The sequence below is a fragment of the Gymnodraco acuticeps genome, unplaced genomic scaffold (assembly GCF_902827175.1).
Source record: "Gymnodraco acuticeps unplaced genomic scaffold, fGymAcu1.1, whole genome shotgun sequence".
In the NCBI taxonomy this organism is placed as follows: domain Eukaryota; kingdom Metazoa; phylum Chordata; class Actinopteri; order Perciformes; family Bathydraconidae; genus Gymnodraco; species Gymnodraco acuticeps.
The window spans coordinates 349,429-367,447 of record NW_022992054.1 but is presented as its reverse complement, the minus strand read 5'-3'; the positions used below and the strand labels follow the sequence as shown (position 1 = coordinate 367,447).

General features: G+C 40.7%; 1 protein-coding gene across 1 annotated transcript in view; it reads right to left on the bottom strand.

Moving 5' to 3' along the window:
- Positions 1-345: 345 nt before the first annotated feature.
- col6a3 (collagen, type VI, alpha 3) overlaps positions 346-18,019 on the bottom strand; it is a 51,995-nt gene continuing 34,321 nt past the window's right edge. The window contains 37 exon segments of the mRNA XM_034202146.1: positions 346-1,073; positions 1,547-1,732; positions 2,571-2,630; positions 3,569-3,754; positions 5,077-5,151; positions 5,619-5,879; positions 6,435-6,490; positions 6,582-6,684; positions 6,809-7,510; positions 8,206-8,308; positions 9,254-9,747; positions 9,835-9,846; positions 9,962-9,998; positions 10,093-10,125; positions 10,380-10,442; positions 10,717-10,779; positions 10,875-10,910; positions 11,214-11,264; positions 11,612-11,674; positions 12,026-12,088; positions 12,370-12,432; positions 12,687-12,749; positions 12,846-12,881; positions 12,976-13,029; positions 13,161-13,226; positions 13,399-13,461; positions 13,562-13,615; positions 13,797-13,841; positions 13,938-13,964; positions 14,083-14,154; positions 14,345-14,398; positions 14,672-14,764; positions 14,852-14,997; positions 15,111-15,189; positions 16,063-16,394; positions 16,518-17,129; positions 17,262-17,852. Coding sequence (XP_034058037.1) covers positions 1,033-1,073; positions 1,547-1,732; positions 2,571-2,630; positions 3,569-3,754; positions 5,077-5,151; positions 5,619-5,879; positions 6,435-6,490; positions 6,582-6,684; positions 6,809-7,510; positions 8,206-8,308; positions 9,254-9,747; positions 9,835-9,846; positions 9,962-9,998; positions 10,093-10,125; positions 10,380-10,442; positions 10,717-10,779; positions 10,875-10,910; positions 11,214-11,264; positions 11,612-11,674; positions 12,026-12,088; positions 12,370-12,432; positions 12,687-12,749; positions 12,846-12,881; positions 12,976-13,029; positions 13,161-13,226; positions 13,399-13,461; positions 13,562-13,615; positions 13,797-13,841; positions 13,938-13,964; positions 14,083-14,154; positions 14,345-14,398; positions 14,672-14,764; positions 14,852-14,997; positions 15,111-15,189; positions 16,063-16,394; positions 16,518-17,129; positions 17,262-17,852 — 5,138 coding nt within the window. The 3' untranslated portion in view covers positions 346-1,032.

Below are 18,019 nucleotides of genomic sequence, written 5' to 3'. Positions count from 1 at the left end.
AACAGGACCCGTCACATTTGACCGCGAACACCAAAGTAAGGGAGGGAAACGAACACAACAGGAGGGTTACAATTGCACTTAAGTACGGTACTTGAATAAATGTAGTTAGTTACTTCTTACCACTGAATTTTAACATATCACTGCAATTTAATTATAGATGGAAGAGTAAAAGGCAGTAGTGTAATATTCAATAATAACAAATATAACTGTTTTGGGATGTTAACAGCTTCTGGTTTTGTTGAACCTCCAGCTGCTGTTTGAGTTCCACAATGACATTAAGTGCAATGTGAACCATGTACCTTGTCATGTTTATTATTCAAAACAGGAAAGAAAATAATGAGTTGCTCATGTTTATTAGAAAGTCTATTTCGTGTTTATTTCCCCTATACCCAGATAAAACACACATTTCAGTTAAAATCAAATGAAACACAAATAAAAACAGCTTGATAAGTACATTCCATTTCTCAACAGCTGGAACTTGTGTGTTCTGAGGCAGTGGATCCAGAAGTGCACTTAACATTTCATTATGTTTGGTCATTGTCATTTATATACACACATGAGACTAAACATTACTGTGGATTGTGAGGCTGTAAAGTCGTGAAGCTACAGGGATCAAGTGAAGTTTAAAACATAAGAGTCAATAAAAGCCAATGTTGCTATGTGAATGTGGAATGTAAAAAACACATAAAAAGGATACTGCATTGCATGCCAGTCCTGCATACTCAGTTATAACTAATCTCTGTCCAAAAATGTCATAGTTTCTTTCTTAATTATCAAAGTGATTTTAAAAACTCTTATGATGCCATTGTTCCAAAATGCACTTAATGAATTGATAAAACAAACATACTACATAGCACCAGTAGGTTAAAACAAATCATGCAGCAAATCGTGTTGCTTCCTTCTTGTTGTTAAAAAAATACTTCAAGAATTTGGGTTAAAGTCATTTTTTGTGGAGTCCAGTGAAGCCACCCTTGCTTTGGCTTTGCATCCTTACAGTATGGCCATTTTGGATGGTTTGGAGGAAGCTGTGTTCTATGTTCTCATCGCAGCGAGGACTCCTTGTTTGAGGGGTGCTGATAATGAATGAAAGGAGAAACATGGTTAGCCATTGAATGAATAAAATAACATGTATTTGTTTCCATGGGGACTTCCTATTGTTCTGAAAGCCCATTAATCCAAAACATCAGTAGTCTGAAAATGATGCCATGGGAAAAAAATCTCATTGTCCAACAGGTGTGATCCCAACAAAACCCCCCCATTATTCTGAATGCACAACTCCCTGCAACAAACTGAAGCACATGTGTGATGACATCATCGGAACTTCACAATTTTCTTTTTTCCTAACTTGGTGACGGCAGAACTACCTTATGATTGGCTAGTAACCGATGAAGGCAGCGTTGGACCACCAACTCATGTGTACTGAGTACAATTACTGTTTTGCCAGTGGAGTTTAGTGGCATTTCAAGATGTTCTCTTCATGGGTCAGTAACTTGATCATAGCTGATCGGGGATACTGGAAGATGATTATTATGAACAGAACATGTACCTGGTTTTCCACAAGCGTTCACACACTCCTGATGCGTGTCGAAGCGATTCTGGTTCCCACCACAGCCTCCATACCAGAAGCGCGTGCAGCTCTTACTGGTGGCATCGAAGTGCCACTTCAGGACAAACTTGGCACAAGTTCCTTCCTTTTTGGAAAGCTGGCAAATGTCCAAAGCTGTAGAGCCCGCTGGGAGGGGAGTGACAAAGAAGATCATGGAGAGTATAAAAACACAACGCAACTACAACGACACATATCACTGGCAGGGCTGCATGCTTTAACTAACTGCTCACTAAATAACTTAATAAACGTAATGTCTAGTGGAACATCACGTAGAGGATTGCCCAATGGAAATAAGCACAATGCTGCAATGTTGCAAGGAAAGCATGAAAGCACTTTAATCAGTGCAGATTTTCATTATTCCATAATCAATTGAGATAGAGCCCATTGCGTTTAGACTAAGTCTTTCAGTCCAATTTACGGCAACGTCTAACCGTACTGACAAATTGAACTTGTCTTCTGGGAGGACTACTGCCAGAAAAACAATGAAGCAGTGAACAAGGCTTTCCATTCATTTTCTCTGTGGTCAGGACTTGGCTTGCTCCTGTGACAAAAGCATAACTTCCCAGATTTCCAAGCTTGGCTTTGACTTGTTTCCGTCATATAGAGCAGCAGAGGAGCAGTGAAGGAGGTGGGTTAGTTTCCAGTTCAATACAAAGGAATTATTGTTTAGCAAAGTTTTGTGGAAATTGAATTATACAGTGATGCATATCTTTTTGAGAAAAATGCATAACATTAGGGTTGGTCTGAAAATTCATATCAAGTTTTGAGGATGTGATTCGCTTGTTTTTATACTCTACCAGGAAGGAAGTGCTTTTTCGTCTCTATTGGCTCACTAGCATATACTGTATGTCACAGCCACATTAAAGTCAGCTATGTCTTCAAAAATAAAGAGTTAGAGGGGAAGGAACAGTCACATAATACTGTGCAGAGAGATACTCAGCAGTGAATGTATACGAGATCTCACCAGGATCCAGGAGGACCTCCACCTGTTCAACCTGCTGCACGCGTGGCTCCAGCTCTGGCACTGTGGAAACATAACAGTTAGATGTGGTTTCAGCTGAAAGAGACAGATGTTCACCAGCTGCTGGAAAACGATCAGGATGTGGTGATATACAGATATGAATTACCACAGACATTTACTATTCAATCATCATTGTCTGTAAGGCACATTAGCAAAATGCTTTCCGTTTACTGCTTGACCCTTCCAGTACACCTATCATGGGATCATTGACATGTTGAAAGAGAATTCACAGGAATAACAGTAAACTTCAGCTTCTATAAATATCATGGAATAAATGAATGGTTTGCTAAGCCTTGCCCACTTAATTAGAGTGTCTACGCCCGTCAAGCTTCTAATTCTCGCACTGCCTGTGTGTGAGTTGGTTGGAAACGCTGCTTCCAGTCATTTGTGTAACTAAAGCAAACACAGCAAAGTGTCTTGAATATGCAAACTGTGAACGTCCACAAGCTAAATGAAGAGCAGGACAAAGCCTTGCAACCTGATATACCAGCAACCAGGCTCAAACCCAAAACATATTTTTCTTTATTCTGAAGGAACATGACATATGCCTTGACTCTGGAGGTCACTGCTGTAGTTAACCACCTAGCAGGCCATGCTAGCATTCACAGCTTACATTTGAGCAGATAAAAAAACGGTTTCATCTATCCTTTACATTTGTTCATCTTTTCGCTCTAAAAGTGATGCTTAAAAAAAGAAAACACCCTTTAAATAAGTACCCTCCTTTTTTAGAGACTCATTTGCACACCATTGTATTTTGTGGGGACATCCATGGCCTGGTGTGCTCAGCTGTGACTGGACTACAGTAGTTCTGGAGCAAGGTTTAGCAAACCTTTGTTTGATACTCAACCTGCAGGTCTTTATCTGCAGGTTGTGTGCTGTGTTGTATCAGGCCAACCCAACAGTACATTCCCTCAGAGGGCCCAGCCCTGACAAACACGTACCTGACCTCAAGCAGTTTTTCAGGCAGAGGGCCTCAGTGTGGAACCTATTGTCATTGCCTCCACAACCTCCATACCAGAACTGTGTACAGATCCCGTTCTTTCTGTCAAAGAACCACTTAGCCTGATAGTCTTTGCACGGCATTCCAGGATCATAGTCAAGTGAGCATTGGTCTGCAAATTCATTAACTAGAACATGCATAAAGAAAAAAGACAAGAGCAGTGATGGACGACAGACAGAGAGAGAAGATGAGTTTGTGTTAATATTTAATGAAGTATATATTAAACATACAGCATGTACTGTGTGCTGTTAAAGAAGATGCTGGTTTTGGATACAATCATATTAATAAGGGTGTTTAGCTCTAATGGGTCAAATGAATCTTATAATTGATATGGTTCATTCTCCTAGGGCAAAGGAAATGGAACACAACATGCCATAACATCTTTCAAGGGCTACTGGCATTATTAGGAGTTTGGACATTTGAAAATAAGAAAGCATTCAGTAGAAAGAAAGAGGTTTAGGTGCAGGTTCATTGGTGAATCTCACAGTTAGTTATAACTCCAGCTACTGTTTTGTTAGTTTAGTCATCCACGGTCTTTAGGCTGTGTGGTTCAGGTTACCAGCATGTTACCAATCCCAGGAGTCAAACCCATACAATAAATATAAATTCTTCATCGCAGATAACTAGGAACATTCTCTGGAGTCTTGGCTGCATCGTCTGTTCATTCATTTCTGGGACATCATTGTGTAAACTTTGCTGGTAAACTCATGTTCTTGCTCACAGTCCTGATCATGGTTTTTGTGTTTCCTGTTTTATTTTGAAAAGTTTTCTCCCCGTGTTTTGTCTGTTTTTACTTCCTGTATTTGTGTTTTCCCACCTGTTGGGATTGTTTGCCCTGTCCCGGTTTTTCATGTCAGCTTGCCCTCATTTCTATTCAGTTCCTTCCTGACACACACTGGCTTATCAGAGTACAGCGATCACTGAATACAGATAATAAAGGCAGCATTGCTAAACGAATGATTGCAGGGCAGGTAGAGAAGCTTATCTCCTCAGACTCTCCTGTTACAGTCTCTTTAGATGTCCTCATCAAAGCTTTACTCCTCGGACAAATATGTTTCCCTGCTTCTACTGTCTTACCAACAAGAAGTTGATTTCTTACAATGCAACTTCAAGCAACCAAGACCAATAGTTTGAGCGGTAGGTTTTCTACGTTTTCCTGAATGACCCACATTCTATTTTGGGACTTTACATTTTTTGTTGCAAAATATTGCTGTCCACAGCAGAGCATGTTATGTTCTTGGAATATCAGGTTTTATTTATAAGACTATCATACTGCCTAGGAAACACAGTGACATACAAACAGACCATAAACATCCTTGCAGCAGTAAAATATAGAGTAAATACTGAAGGGAAGATCAAAGAGTGAATTTCTTCCAGCTTATTAACATTTCATGCAAGTTTAAAAAAACATAGTACAGGTAAAAGCAGAAAACATGTGCAGTCACTCACCAGTTTGTGGTCTGTCCAGCGGTGTAGTGTTCACAGGGCTGCTGCTCCGGCTGGATGGCTTATGCTCTGCTGCTTCTGTCAAAGGGAAGATGTATTCAGTTTCATTTGGCTTTAGTTTAAAACATGTTTAACATCTCCCCTCCCCAAACACAGACACAAAAAACAGCAAACACCAAACAAAAAAAAGACCAAGGTGTTTAAAAATGTCCAAAAAGTCTGCAAAGTAAGGGTCAAAGTAGGGGTATTGCAATACATTCAGATAACATGGATCATTTTAAATAGGAATAATTGATATAATGTTTAAAATACAATTATATATTATTATAACATCTTGTATATAATCCAGCACCACTTAAGTCATTGCTGTTTCTTGCTGTACTTTCTTTGTCTTCCCCACCCAGACATGTTCATATCTGGTAGAATTCACAAGGTTTCAATGTTGTGGGTGATAGGAAATATTCCTTCATGTTTTTTTAATAAGACATCATCTTGTGGGATAAAAAACGTACGACTCATTTCTGTAGATGTGTTTAAGGACCTACTCGTAGTCATGATGCCTTTGCGGGTGGAGACGACCTGTCCCTCTGCAGTGTGGGCGGTGACCACAGCGTGGTATGTCTGAGCACTCTGCAGGTTGTCCACGGAGAGCTCTGTGCCCGACACGTTGGTCTTCAGCACCAGGGCGTGGTCATGCAGCCGGGTCACCATCACCTCGAAGTACACAAAGAGCTTGGAGTCCGGGTTGGTCCAACGCAGCTTGAGGCTGCTGGAGGTCACGTTAGAGACGTGGAGCTCATCTGACTCTGAAGGGGGGAATACTCACTTCAGTATGGCTCTTAGCTATGGGGAAATGTATCCGCAGCTACTATTAGCTGTTATCTATGCATTGCTTAAACGCAGGGGTGTCAAACTCAAGGCCCGTGGGCCAGATTGGGCCTTTGGCCGGATTTTTGGACCTCATTTTATGTGGCCCGCAAGAGCTTGCAAGGAATATAATGTACACTACAATTGGCGTAATTGTTCAATATTTGCTTTCAATTATTTGCCCTAGACTTCTTCTTTCAGACGTAGTATTTATGGATTTATTACCAGAACTGATAATAATCCAATGCAGAGCCTATAATGTAATACATTATATTTATATATGTATATTTATATAGTCTTAAAGTTACAACCGGCCTTTTGAGTGCAACCATAATGCTAATGTGGCCCGCAATGAAATTGAGTTAGACACCCCAGGCTTAAAGAATCAGAATTCAAAGTGAATAAAGCCGTATTTACCAGTCCATATCAAACAGTACTTTAAAGTCACGTTATCTGCTGAAACAGTTCAGTTATTTTGTTGAATCCAAACTTACCAGTGTGCTTTCTTTGATGAACTGTCTGCTGGTTTTCATGATGTTTGTGATGTTCCCTGTGCATATACCAATACATCGTGAATAAAACCATCAAAGTCCCAAAACAGAAACAAGTTATAAATAAATACAAAATACTACAATACTAACTCCTGTTGGTGTGATGAAGAAAAGGGGTTTTTCAGGGCCTGGTCACTCTGGAACCACTTGCAGTTTTTGGAGACTTCAGGGGACATGTAGAAAGCATTTTCAACTAAAGAGAAGAATAAGGCAGAACATGGTGTGTCACTCACAGGGACTTGGATTAACCTATCAATTAATGGCATTTAGACAAAAAGAAACAAAAAGATAAACAAAATAAATGGTCTTTGACTTACTGCTGATGTACTTTGGCAGCAGCTGGCCGAAGGTCTGCATGTGTTTGTCGTAAAATTGTGAGATGGTGTCCAGCCGCTTAAAGAAGACATCCGACGGCTCACTGGCCATGCGTGACAATACACGAGCATCCCCAGCGCTCAGAGTCTCGCCCACACCCAGGATCACCAGGAAGTAGCCTCTGCACTTGATCTCAGTGGCAATACGCACCAGCTGCTCCTCTTCTCCTTCTACACTTCCTGTCACAAAGAGCAGCAGCACTTTCCTGGAACGTTGGAGAGGTGCCACTTCAAACACCTGCTCCACGGTCGATTCGATAGCCGCCGCCAGCGCCCGGCCACCCTCTAGCTGTGGCGTCTTCTCCAGCAGGAATTTGACTATATCCTGAGCTGAGCTGTACTCGGTCAAACCGATGTCAACACGGATTGGAGAGCCAGTTTTGTTGTTGAGGAACTCGTAAGGGGCTTGCTGGATCACAGACACTCTGGGGTGGTGAGCGGATGTTGTGGGATTTGAAGACACTTGGAGCTGCTCAACGATGGACGCGATGTAACGTTTCATTTCAGTAAAGACAGTTGGGTAAGTTGTCTCCGAGCTGTCCATGAGGAAAGCCATGTCGATGTCCTCGTCGGTGGTGGAAGACCTCCTGTCTCGGCTAGCTGACGGGGGCACATAGTCACACATCTGGTCCGGAGAGCAGACGTCTAAAAAAAAAGCAACCCCATACAATGTATTGTTACTTTAGTCACTAAATGAAGGCGATGTATTTCGAATCCTCAAAAGTTGTATTGGAGGTACTCATTAAGCCAGTGTACTGTCCAGAGTTTCCGTTAGCCGGTAATTACCGGACTTTGACCGGTAAAATATGCTGAAGACCGGCAAATCTAAATCTCTCCGGTCAAAATGTCCGGTCAAAATAATTTGCCCTTAGCACAATACCGCATCAGTTGCGCAAAAATCACACGTAGCTATTTTAATTACCTCTCAAACTACCTACACTAGTTATAGATATGTTTATTTTTTACTGTCGGGTCACTCATTACTGATCCGCGAGTTGCATGAGACGGATACTGACGGGCTGTCAGGAGAGGGAGGGCTCCGTTTATTATTCCCGTATTATTGTAAATTACACTTTTGAATAATGTAGTTAATCTACTATAAGTAGTTTGTTTAATATCGAATCATATACATTTCTTTTAAAGCTCAATAAATAACAAAGAAGACCTTTGACCGGCACTTTTCTCATTTTGTCCGGAAGATTTCGACTTTAACGGACAAAAAAAACAAACGATTTTTTGGAAAAGAAAATCAGTGTAAATGTGAAAAATATATTAAGATATAATATTAACAAAAACTAATCTGTGGTGACATTATTAATGTTCAAACATGGAGCTCTTACCGAAGCAGACATGGCAGTTCATCACCTTCTGGAGGACTGAATTGTACTGAGCACTTCCAGGGCCAGGCAGCACGAGGACCTGAGCCAGGGCTGTGTTGTTCACCTGGAGAACAAGAGGCACAGTACAGTTCACTGTATCAGTTTCTCCTGTAGAGACACTGTCAATAGGCTTATGTGTATGCCTGTACTGCAAAGTTCCCCTTTGACATATAACAATCATAATTATTCATATTTATACAGTAGGCCTACTTTTAAAAACAAAGTTACAAAGTGCTTTACATGGACAAGTCGCTCAGGCGGCAACAGAACATGAGGTCAACTAACCCCACCCTGCAAACTATACAATGTTAAGTACAATAATACAAATGTAAAAAGAAAGTAAAGTCGAATAAAACATGGATGTACAGTAAAACCGAGCAATGGCATTATTAGTAAAAGGCTTTAATAAGAGATTAGTTTTAAGAAATGATTTAAAAGATGTCCCTGATTCTGCCAGCCTCAGATTCTCGGACAGGGAGTTCCAGAGCTGCAGAGCTCTGATGTAAAAGGCTCGGTCCCCCTTAGTTTTTAGCGTGGTTTTGGGAACCGCCAGAAAGAAGAGCCCTACCCGAGGATCTGAGGCTGCCACAGGCTCATAAGGGCACACAAGTCAGGGAGGTCATCAGGATCCAAACTGTTAGATCTTTAAAAGTAATCAGTAAAATCTAAAACCAATTCTAAAACAGACAGGTTACCAGTAAATACAGACTAAATTAGGGGTGTTGGGGTCTAGCCTTATTTGTAAAAGATCTTGCTGCTGCATTTTGAACAAGTTGAAGGAGGGATATTGCTTTTTGGCTTAATCTAGAACATAAGGAGTTACAGTAATCCAGACGTGATGAAATAAAAGTAGGCAAAAGTGGATGACTTAATTTTTGAATAGATAGAAAACTGATCAAAACAGAAACTTCTGATTAAAAGAGAGGTTACTATCAATCATCACACCAAGGTTTCTGGATGTGGGTTTTATATTTGAGGTGATATCTGTTGTGTGTCTGCTCTGTATTACCTGCAGTGCCTTGCCGAGAGCTCTGTCCTCACGGTTGACTAAGAACAGTGCAGAGATGCCAGCATCATGGAGGCGGAGAGCTGCGTTAGTAATCTCCTGCGCCTTGCTGGTGGCCCCGCCCACGAAGAAGACGGCCACCTTCCTCATGAGGAAGCCGCTGCGCACTCTCTTGAAGGTGTTCTGGGCCACAAAGCTCATGGCGGTGTCCAAGTTGCGCTGCTTTCGGGTCTGCCGGGGCTGCAGCCCCTCGATGCGCTGCAGCAGCGCACGTTTCTTCATTGCATCGGCAAAGCGGACATCAGTGGTCACCTCATCGTTGTACATGGTGACAGCCACACGAGCCCCTCTGGGACAGTTACTCTCAGAGATGGTGATGTCCCGGACCAGGCGCAGGACTGTGTCACGCATGTTGTCGAAGAATGGGCGGCCAACGCCCTCGGAGGTATCCAGGACAAAGGCCAGCTCAGTGGGGTAGAGCGGGCACTCCTGCTGACCTGTGGGTGTACGTAGAAGATTTAGATTGTGTGTAACAGTGCATAAAGCACATATTTCAACTAATTCATAGTATTTGTTTGACTTACCATAACAGCAAGCTGGTAGGAAATAGGGGACAAATATTGTTTTTAGTCCACAACACATGATTATATTCATTTATTTGTTACGGTTGTCATGTAATAACATTACTGTTGATTTCAGAATTGTACTCACGGCAGTTTTCTCTGATTTTCTTAACCAGGTCACATTGCTGAGAACAAAAGAGAAACACGTTGAGTGATCACCAGAGATGTGTTTTGTTATTTATTAAATACAGTTTCTAAACTGTGTATAGAAGCACATACCACAACACCTGGTCCCCTCGGTCCTTTCTGACCCTATTCAAATCAAATAAAAACAGTTGTGTTAACAAGTGCACGTTACCCATGACAAAAAGCATTTTTTTGCATTGCTTATAATAACAAATGTTGTAAAGAGCAACAATAAGGTGAGCTGGAGTGAATCACATGTTAAACATCACTTTTCAGAAAGTGTTCGTATACTAAAAATCATAACTCCAGAAATGTTGCTACGGTAGCACCACGTCATTCATACAGAGGTTCCTCTAAAGGAATCATTTCATGTTGCTTACATATGGCCCAGGATGTCCGACCTCTCCCTTCTGTCCGGATGTTCCTATATTCCCAGAGACACCCTGGAAAGAATGACAAGTGGAAAGAAAAAATAATGAAAGCTATTGGTTTTTTGTTTTAAAAATAGCTTGTTTTAATGTGCACAGTCATGCAGCTCATTCACAGCTAAGCCTGCATAAAGGTTTCTACTGTATCAGGTCACCGTGTCACCGTATTCACCAAACATGTCCAGTGATGCTGGGGGCTTAGGCTAAGTGATACCATACAGTATATCTATATATATACACATTTACAATGTTCTATCAAATGAATCAATCTAAGGATCTCCAAACGTACCCTCTGGCCAAGATTGCCTATGGGTCCAGGGCCGCCCTTTGTGCCGGGGTCACCAGCTGCTCCCTGAAATGATGGAAGGGAAGTGAATGGAAATGAGAAACAGAGTTACTCTGTAATCTAAGCTGAGATTCTACTCAGGACTCAGTGTTGTGTATTACCTTTCGTCCTGAGAATCCTGGGAAGCCCTCATCACCCTGTGGAGGGAAATGCATACTTTGAGAATTGTTTATTTATTTGTATCCTTTTTTGTATATATCCTTTTTGTTTTTGTTTGTAAGGTATTCCCTTTGAGTTGTTTCATTTATTCTTCTTCCTTTAGTTGTGAGAGCGAGGTCTGCTGTATTAGCCTGAGGATTCTTGACCTCACATTGTTCTTTTCTAATCATTAGATATATGAGGCTAAATACCATTTTAACACTAATTTTATTGAAGATGACAAAACCATGTTTTTATTACCATACATTACTTCCGATTATTAGAGATAAAAGTGTACTTGCCTTTCTTCCTATAAGCCCTGCAACGCCAAACCCGTCTTTGCCGTCTTCCCCCTTTGAAACAAAGGAGAAGAGAAAGGCTCAACCAACGTCCAATCAAAGTCAGAGTACTTATTAAAGACAGAACACGTGGAATACGATCCGTCCCAGCAAAAACACCAATTCCTTAACACAACAGAGCCGCTTTCAGATAGAGATCCTTGCTTTAAAGCAAACACGGCAGTGAGGCAGTGGTATATATTCAAAAGATGATCTAATAACTGTCTGCTGTTTGGACATTCGTTTCCCTAAACAACATGATAAACTGTGTTTATCTGATATCATGAAGAATGGTTCTTATCTGGCCAACTTTCACCATTTTACATTATGGATCATGCAAGAAGATTTGTCTGCACTCTTACAGGCTCTCCACGGGGACCAAAAGGTCCAACAACACCCTTAGGTCCTGGGTCTCCTGGCTCCCCCTACAATGGCACAGAGACAGGCAGATACAGACAATGAGACAGAGACAGCAATAATTACACAAGTGAATGTCAATGCTTCAAGTTAAGAGGGAAATGTATCTTTGAGCTGTCAGGATAGAGTTTCTAAGGATTTAATGAAGTTATATTTGCAGTAGATCTCAGCACTATTAGAAAACATGAAGGTTCTGCACCTTCATGTTTTCTAATAGTGCTTTCATGCCGGCTGAAATAGACTATTCATATATGTCCGAGATTGTAAGAGAGCTGGGCTTGGGCCAGCGTGTCTGTCTATAAAGGAAACAAGCAGGTGATGGGAGAACATAAGCCATACAATTATCTTCCACTCAATACCTTGCGACCAAGAGCTGCTCTTCTCCCCTTTTCTCCAGCTGTACCTGGGATACCTCCGGGACCCTGAAAAATAAAACGTTAAAATACATACCATTTTCCTAAATAAAGGTATACTGTGCACCTTTTTTCAGTTAATTAAACCAAAACAAATTGTTAATAGTTGCAATGTGTGGTTAATTTGTCTCTGTTCTTTATCTGCATTTGATCATTTGAAACCATTTAAAAATGGTTTTAAATGTGATCAATAAATATACATGTCCTTTCTTCAATCAATATGATTGTAGTATGTTACAGACATAGCTAAAATAAATATTGAATAAAATTGTCCTCAGAGGTTCACTCACCCTGGGTCCAGGATTTCCATCTTCTCCTCTGGGTCCTGGTGCACCTATCGGTCCAGAGGGTCCCTTAAAGAAGACAAACCAGACATTTATGATGCACCAGTCTCTTCAATTTTAGAGCTAGACTTCCAACACTCAAATAGAGAATGAAAAAACATATTCCTAGATAAATAAATACATCAGCCACAGTCCAGTAAAAACCATTTGTAATGATGCTATTGTGGCCAAGTAATGACAGCATTCTCTGTAATACATGTTTGGCAGGTGAATTTGTGAATTGGATAATCTGCCAAATATTATGAAAAGAAGGACAAACTTACTCTAGATCCTCCAATACCAGGTTCTCCCTGAACACCCTCCACTCCAGGCTTTCCAGGATTTCCCTTTAACGACATGCCAACAGCAAAATGTTATCGCAACTACAAAAGTTACTGCAATATGTATAAAACAATGTATGGTATCACTATAAAGGGACATACAGCTTGTCCAGGTGGGCCTCTTCTGCCATTAGGTCCCTAATAAAGTGGGAGTAGAATAACCTTTTGATTAAAAAAAAAGTTGCATGTTAGTATTAAACGAAGTTAGTGAAGATATGGTCAAATGATTTACCCCTCTTCCAAGTTCACCGGGGCCACCCTTCTTTCCATCCTCACCAAGCTCTCCCTGTCATTTCAGAGCAAATGTCCGAATGAACCCAGCATGTAAATACAATCAAGCAGGATCTGTTTAAAATGGATTGGCAGGATATTTGTTTTCATTTTCAAAGCATTATAATGTGTTAAGAGGGATGTTACCGCTGGTCCTGCATCACCGGGGTCTCCTTTAGATCCTGCACGGGTGTTATCTTGTCCACTTGTACCCTATTAGCAAGAAAACACTTTTTCAAGTTCAACATTCAGCTGGTATAGGACTTATTATTTTTTAACAGAACTGTTAACTTTGTCTAAAGTATCCATGTTTAACACAGTGAATGTAGATGTGTTATAGATCCTGGCAGTAAAAGGAAGTAAAACCAGCATCCATAGTACTCACGGGGTCTCCTCGGATTCCCTGATCTCCTATGCCTCCACTTTGTCCTTTGAGGCCTTTGGGACCCTAAGAACAATATGTGAACATTGATCAGCACTAGCAATATGATATGTGTAAAGAAGTATGGGTATATCAAATGTAAAAGGTAATGTATCCAGTCACTAACTCTCATGCCATGGTTTCCACTGTCTCCGGAGAGTCCAGCCACTCCACTTTTGCCCTGTAATATAGAGAAGATGCATATTAAAGCCCATAATCATACATAAACCAAAGCACATCACATATTTTTCACACGACTCTTTTGTGGGAAGACAAGAAGCTCTCAAATCTGTATTCTGTATGATGTATTACATATAAAGCACAAAGACTTAATGACAAAATGTAATATAACACACACTTACCTCTTCTCCATTAATGCCATCAAGCCCGATTTCTCCAAATTCACCCTAAAACACATTTACAGTTGTCAGATTATCAGTCCAACATTCTTTGCTGACAGTATAATCTAATAATGACGAGTTCTCCTAAGAGAACATACTCACCTTTTCTCCTGAGTAGCCACGAGAACCCTGAACAAAAGGAAAAACTGTTTTATCCCATTATATTAAATACAAAACAACAATGTTGAACATTTAAAGTAAGAAATTAGTTTAAATTGAATGTTAAATGTAATGTCAAAGCCTTTACCTTGACACCCCTTTGTCCAGGACATCCCTGGAAACCCTGAGTTCCATTCACACCAGGAGGACCTCTCTCTCCCTGTCATTACAGAATAAAGAAAATAAATTACAGAGACAGAATAAAGCAGGAAAGAACATTTGAAAATAAAATAAAGTTGGTGAAAAAAAAAAATATATTGATTAACATTGTTTGAAAATGGTTTTATAATTATATATTAGGAAAGAAAGATGGAAACATCATCAGACTGTGACGAGGCATTCAAACTCACAGGTCCTCCCTCATCTCCAGGATGTCCTTGGCTTCCTGTTAATCCCGGACCACCCTAAAACAGAAATTACCAACACTTTAGCTTTTGAAAAACAATAATGTTAAGATAAGATGAGATGGACCGTTATTGATCCCCGTGGGGAAATTCAGGTGTTGTAGCAGCAACAGAATAAGACAGAAACACAGATAGTACACATGGGATAATAATACATACAAATAAAAGAATACAAATAAAATAAGATAAAATAGGAGTACACATGTAGTAATAGTATGAATAGAAATAACAAGAATGACCTGAGTCAAACTCTGAACCGGTGAATGTGCATACCTTTGTTCCTGGAAGTCCAACTGCTCCTCGGTCTCCTCTGGTGCCGGTACATTTGCACGGCACTGCACAGCACTCTCTCTCTGCAATATTGTCCTACACAGCAAAACCCCAAATGTTAAGTAATTCAATGTTTAATAATAACGCTCACAAAATACTTCCGTCTAACTGAATAGAACTCACCAGTTCTTCCATCAGCTCATAGTCCAATTCCATGACATTGACTCGTAGGGGTCTGGTGTACCTAAATCCGCGACCAAATTCCAGCAGCAAAGCCTCCTCAAATTTGGGCACCCGCTCGAGCCCAACTAGAATGAAACTGTTCACTCCTGTTTTGTAATTAGAAGAGTTGAAGGAACATTGATTACTTATGAATATAACATGATCATTTCACAAGTTTAAGGATAGATAGTCATTAAGGACTGTTGCATCATCTGTGTACCTGACATCTGAAGCTCCTCAACTCCTTTTTTCAATTCAGCGTATTGGGCGTCAATACCATCAGTCAGATGAACAACAACCTTAAGTAGAACAAATCAAATCAGTTTGACACATCCTTACGTTCTCCATGGGTCTATTGTTTAGTACATTTAAAATGAAACTATCCAGATTATGTTGCCTCTTTCCTGGTCTTTATATATGTATGTCCAAATACAGGGTTCAGCTTTTATTTGTTACCTAAATGTTGATTAAATATAAATGAAGATTAACTTGGAGAATGAAACAACTGAACCTGACATGAAGCAGTGTGCTGGAGAGAAAACCTCTTACTAGAGCTCTTATTGTGCAGTGGTGTTATAGTGTGGAGGTTCTTGTCTTGTGAACAACGTTTAACAAGTATATAAACTGGCTACAGGAAGCACTTTCAGCATTCCAGCTTGATGTTTGCCTGCCATCAAGAAACTCACTTACTTAATGTTAATTAGCAAAAGCTTACATTTCTGAACAACAACAATAGCGACTATCAGTGCTTGCTAAAAATAGCTACTACAGGTTGCACACTGCCCTTTGCTGATAAGAAAGAAAGAGTTAGGGTACGTTCACACCGGAAGCAGATAGACGCAAATACATTAACTCATGGTTTTTAATAACTAGTATCAGTATGTCGTTATTTCAATTTTTAAACATGTATTACAATGAAATCACAGTCAAATATGTTCATTTTGTTGTAGTTGGTATCTAAAATAGTATCTACATGGAGATAAGCCACGCCTCCTCGCTAGAGAGTCTAGTTTGAATGATGCGAGTAAACACAACTGAAAAGCGATGCAAATGTTTGCATTGCGTCTGGTGTGAACGCACCATTAAAGTCTAGATACCAGAATATATTATAACTTTTACAAATTTGATTTTAGCCTGGCATATCTGTTGTTAAAACTGTTTCAGTAACCAACCTTGATAACGTCATGTCTGGTTTTGAACCTTTCGATGTAAGCTGAGATGGTTTTTCCATTTAGGACAAAGGGGCCACGCCTCTGTAGGGCTTTGAAGGCCTCAAAGAGAACTTGATCATTTTCTGTAAAGTCCAGCTGAATAGGATTAGAGTTAGAGTCCATGGCCAGCATGCCCACTTGGACAGACGGAATCTGCCCGGATGAGCAACTGATAGCTGCCATTTTGGAAATCCTCTTCAGAATGGCTTCCATCCTCTTCTGTAGGCTGGTCTGAGCACTGAAGATGTCTTGTTCAGAAACATCAAAACCCACCAACACTTCTATGCTGCAGGCTGTAAGACAGAGCATGTGTTATTAGGCATTTTGGCTAAACCACAGAAACTGAAACGTTTACATTTTAGCTGCAAAATGTGAAACAGCTCATGAAAGGTATTACATGAAAAAATATATCTTACTTTTAGTAGATTCTGGCACACCAACACACAACTTCCCTTTCACTTCATCATCCAAAGTCTCCAGGATTTGCTCATTCAGCTCGGAAAGTCCCAGATAGGTGCTTGCCCTAGCCACAGTGGAGGACTCGCTTGCTAGGTCTTCTAATTCACTCTCAATGTCGCCCACTCCTATAGCAAAGACTCTCACACCTTTTTTCTTCAAACCAAGAGCTGCTGTTTTTCCATCATCAGCTGAACGTCCTCCAGTGAGAACCATAAGGATCTGAGGAGTGCCATCATCCATCCTACTGCCTTTTTCTTTGGTAAAGTAAACATCTTCAACGTGGCGAATGGCTGCACCAGTGTTGATTCTACGTCCACCTTTGTAATCTGCTCGGCCAATGGCACTTACAATGTCTTGCTTGTTCTTGTATGTGTTGAGGTAGAATACATCAGTAACATCTGTGGTATATTGCGCCAAGCCGATCTGAAGGTTGTCTTGTTCATTGAAGAACAGATCAATTAGGTTGGTGATAAACTTCATCACTTCATTGAAGTTGTCCCTTCCCAAGTTAATGGAGCCATCCACCAAAAACACTATATCAGCCTTTTTGGATGGCACGCCTGTTGATGCTAGGAAGAGAGAGGCAAAATTGGTGAGAACAGGGTAGAGAATTGTAAGAACTGGAGAATAAATGTAGACAATGTACTCATTACATTGTGAGACCGTGAGATATTTAGGAATGTGAATTTTTCTCAACTTACTTGGATATTCTGTGGGTAAGTCATCAGCGCTGGTTCTCAGCCTGTCAATAACCCCCTGCTGGATTGAAGATAGGCCAGGGAAGTTAGAAACCTGAAGGACATCAGATGAGGTGGTGGCAATTTGGCTTAGCTGTTTTCTGTCAGCACCAGCTGCTCCAACACCAATGCAGTTGACCCGGGAGCCCTTAAGCAGAGGTCCATAAAGAGCAACATCTTGGCGGGAACGTCCACCTGTGAGAACCACAAGATGCTGGGAGGCTGCAGGACGAACACCAGCAGCGGGCTTTAACTCATTCTTTATGACGTATTCAATGGCATCAGCCAGATCTGATGACCGGCCACCCATCTGACGAAGTCTTTTAACAGCAGAAACAACAGCTGGCTTGTTGTTGTGAGAATTGAGTGAGAACTCTGTCTTTACTCTGTCTGCATACTGGACAACAGCAACACGCACTTGATCAGGCTGCACATCGAGTTGTTGGACAATGTTGAAGATGAAGTCACGGATATGTGCAATTCCAGCAGCACCTGTATTGTCTGAGCCATCAATAAGGAAGATGATGTCCTTTCTCCCAAGATTTAGGGTTGGGCCTGCACATTAAGCACAGAGGGAAAAGGAGACATACTTCATTTTGAAATATATTATTAAATGACTGAAAAATGTGTATGACTTTAACACCACTCCTTAACAAAACTTAGGTCTGGAGGCATGCAGTAGTGGATGGGTGAACACTGCCCTAAACCCTTAACCACATACT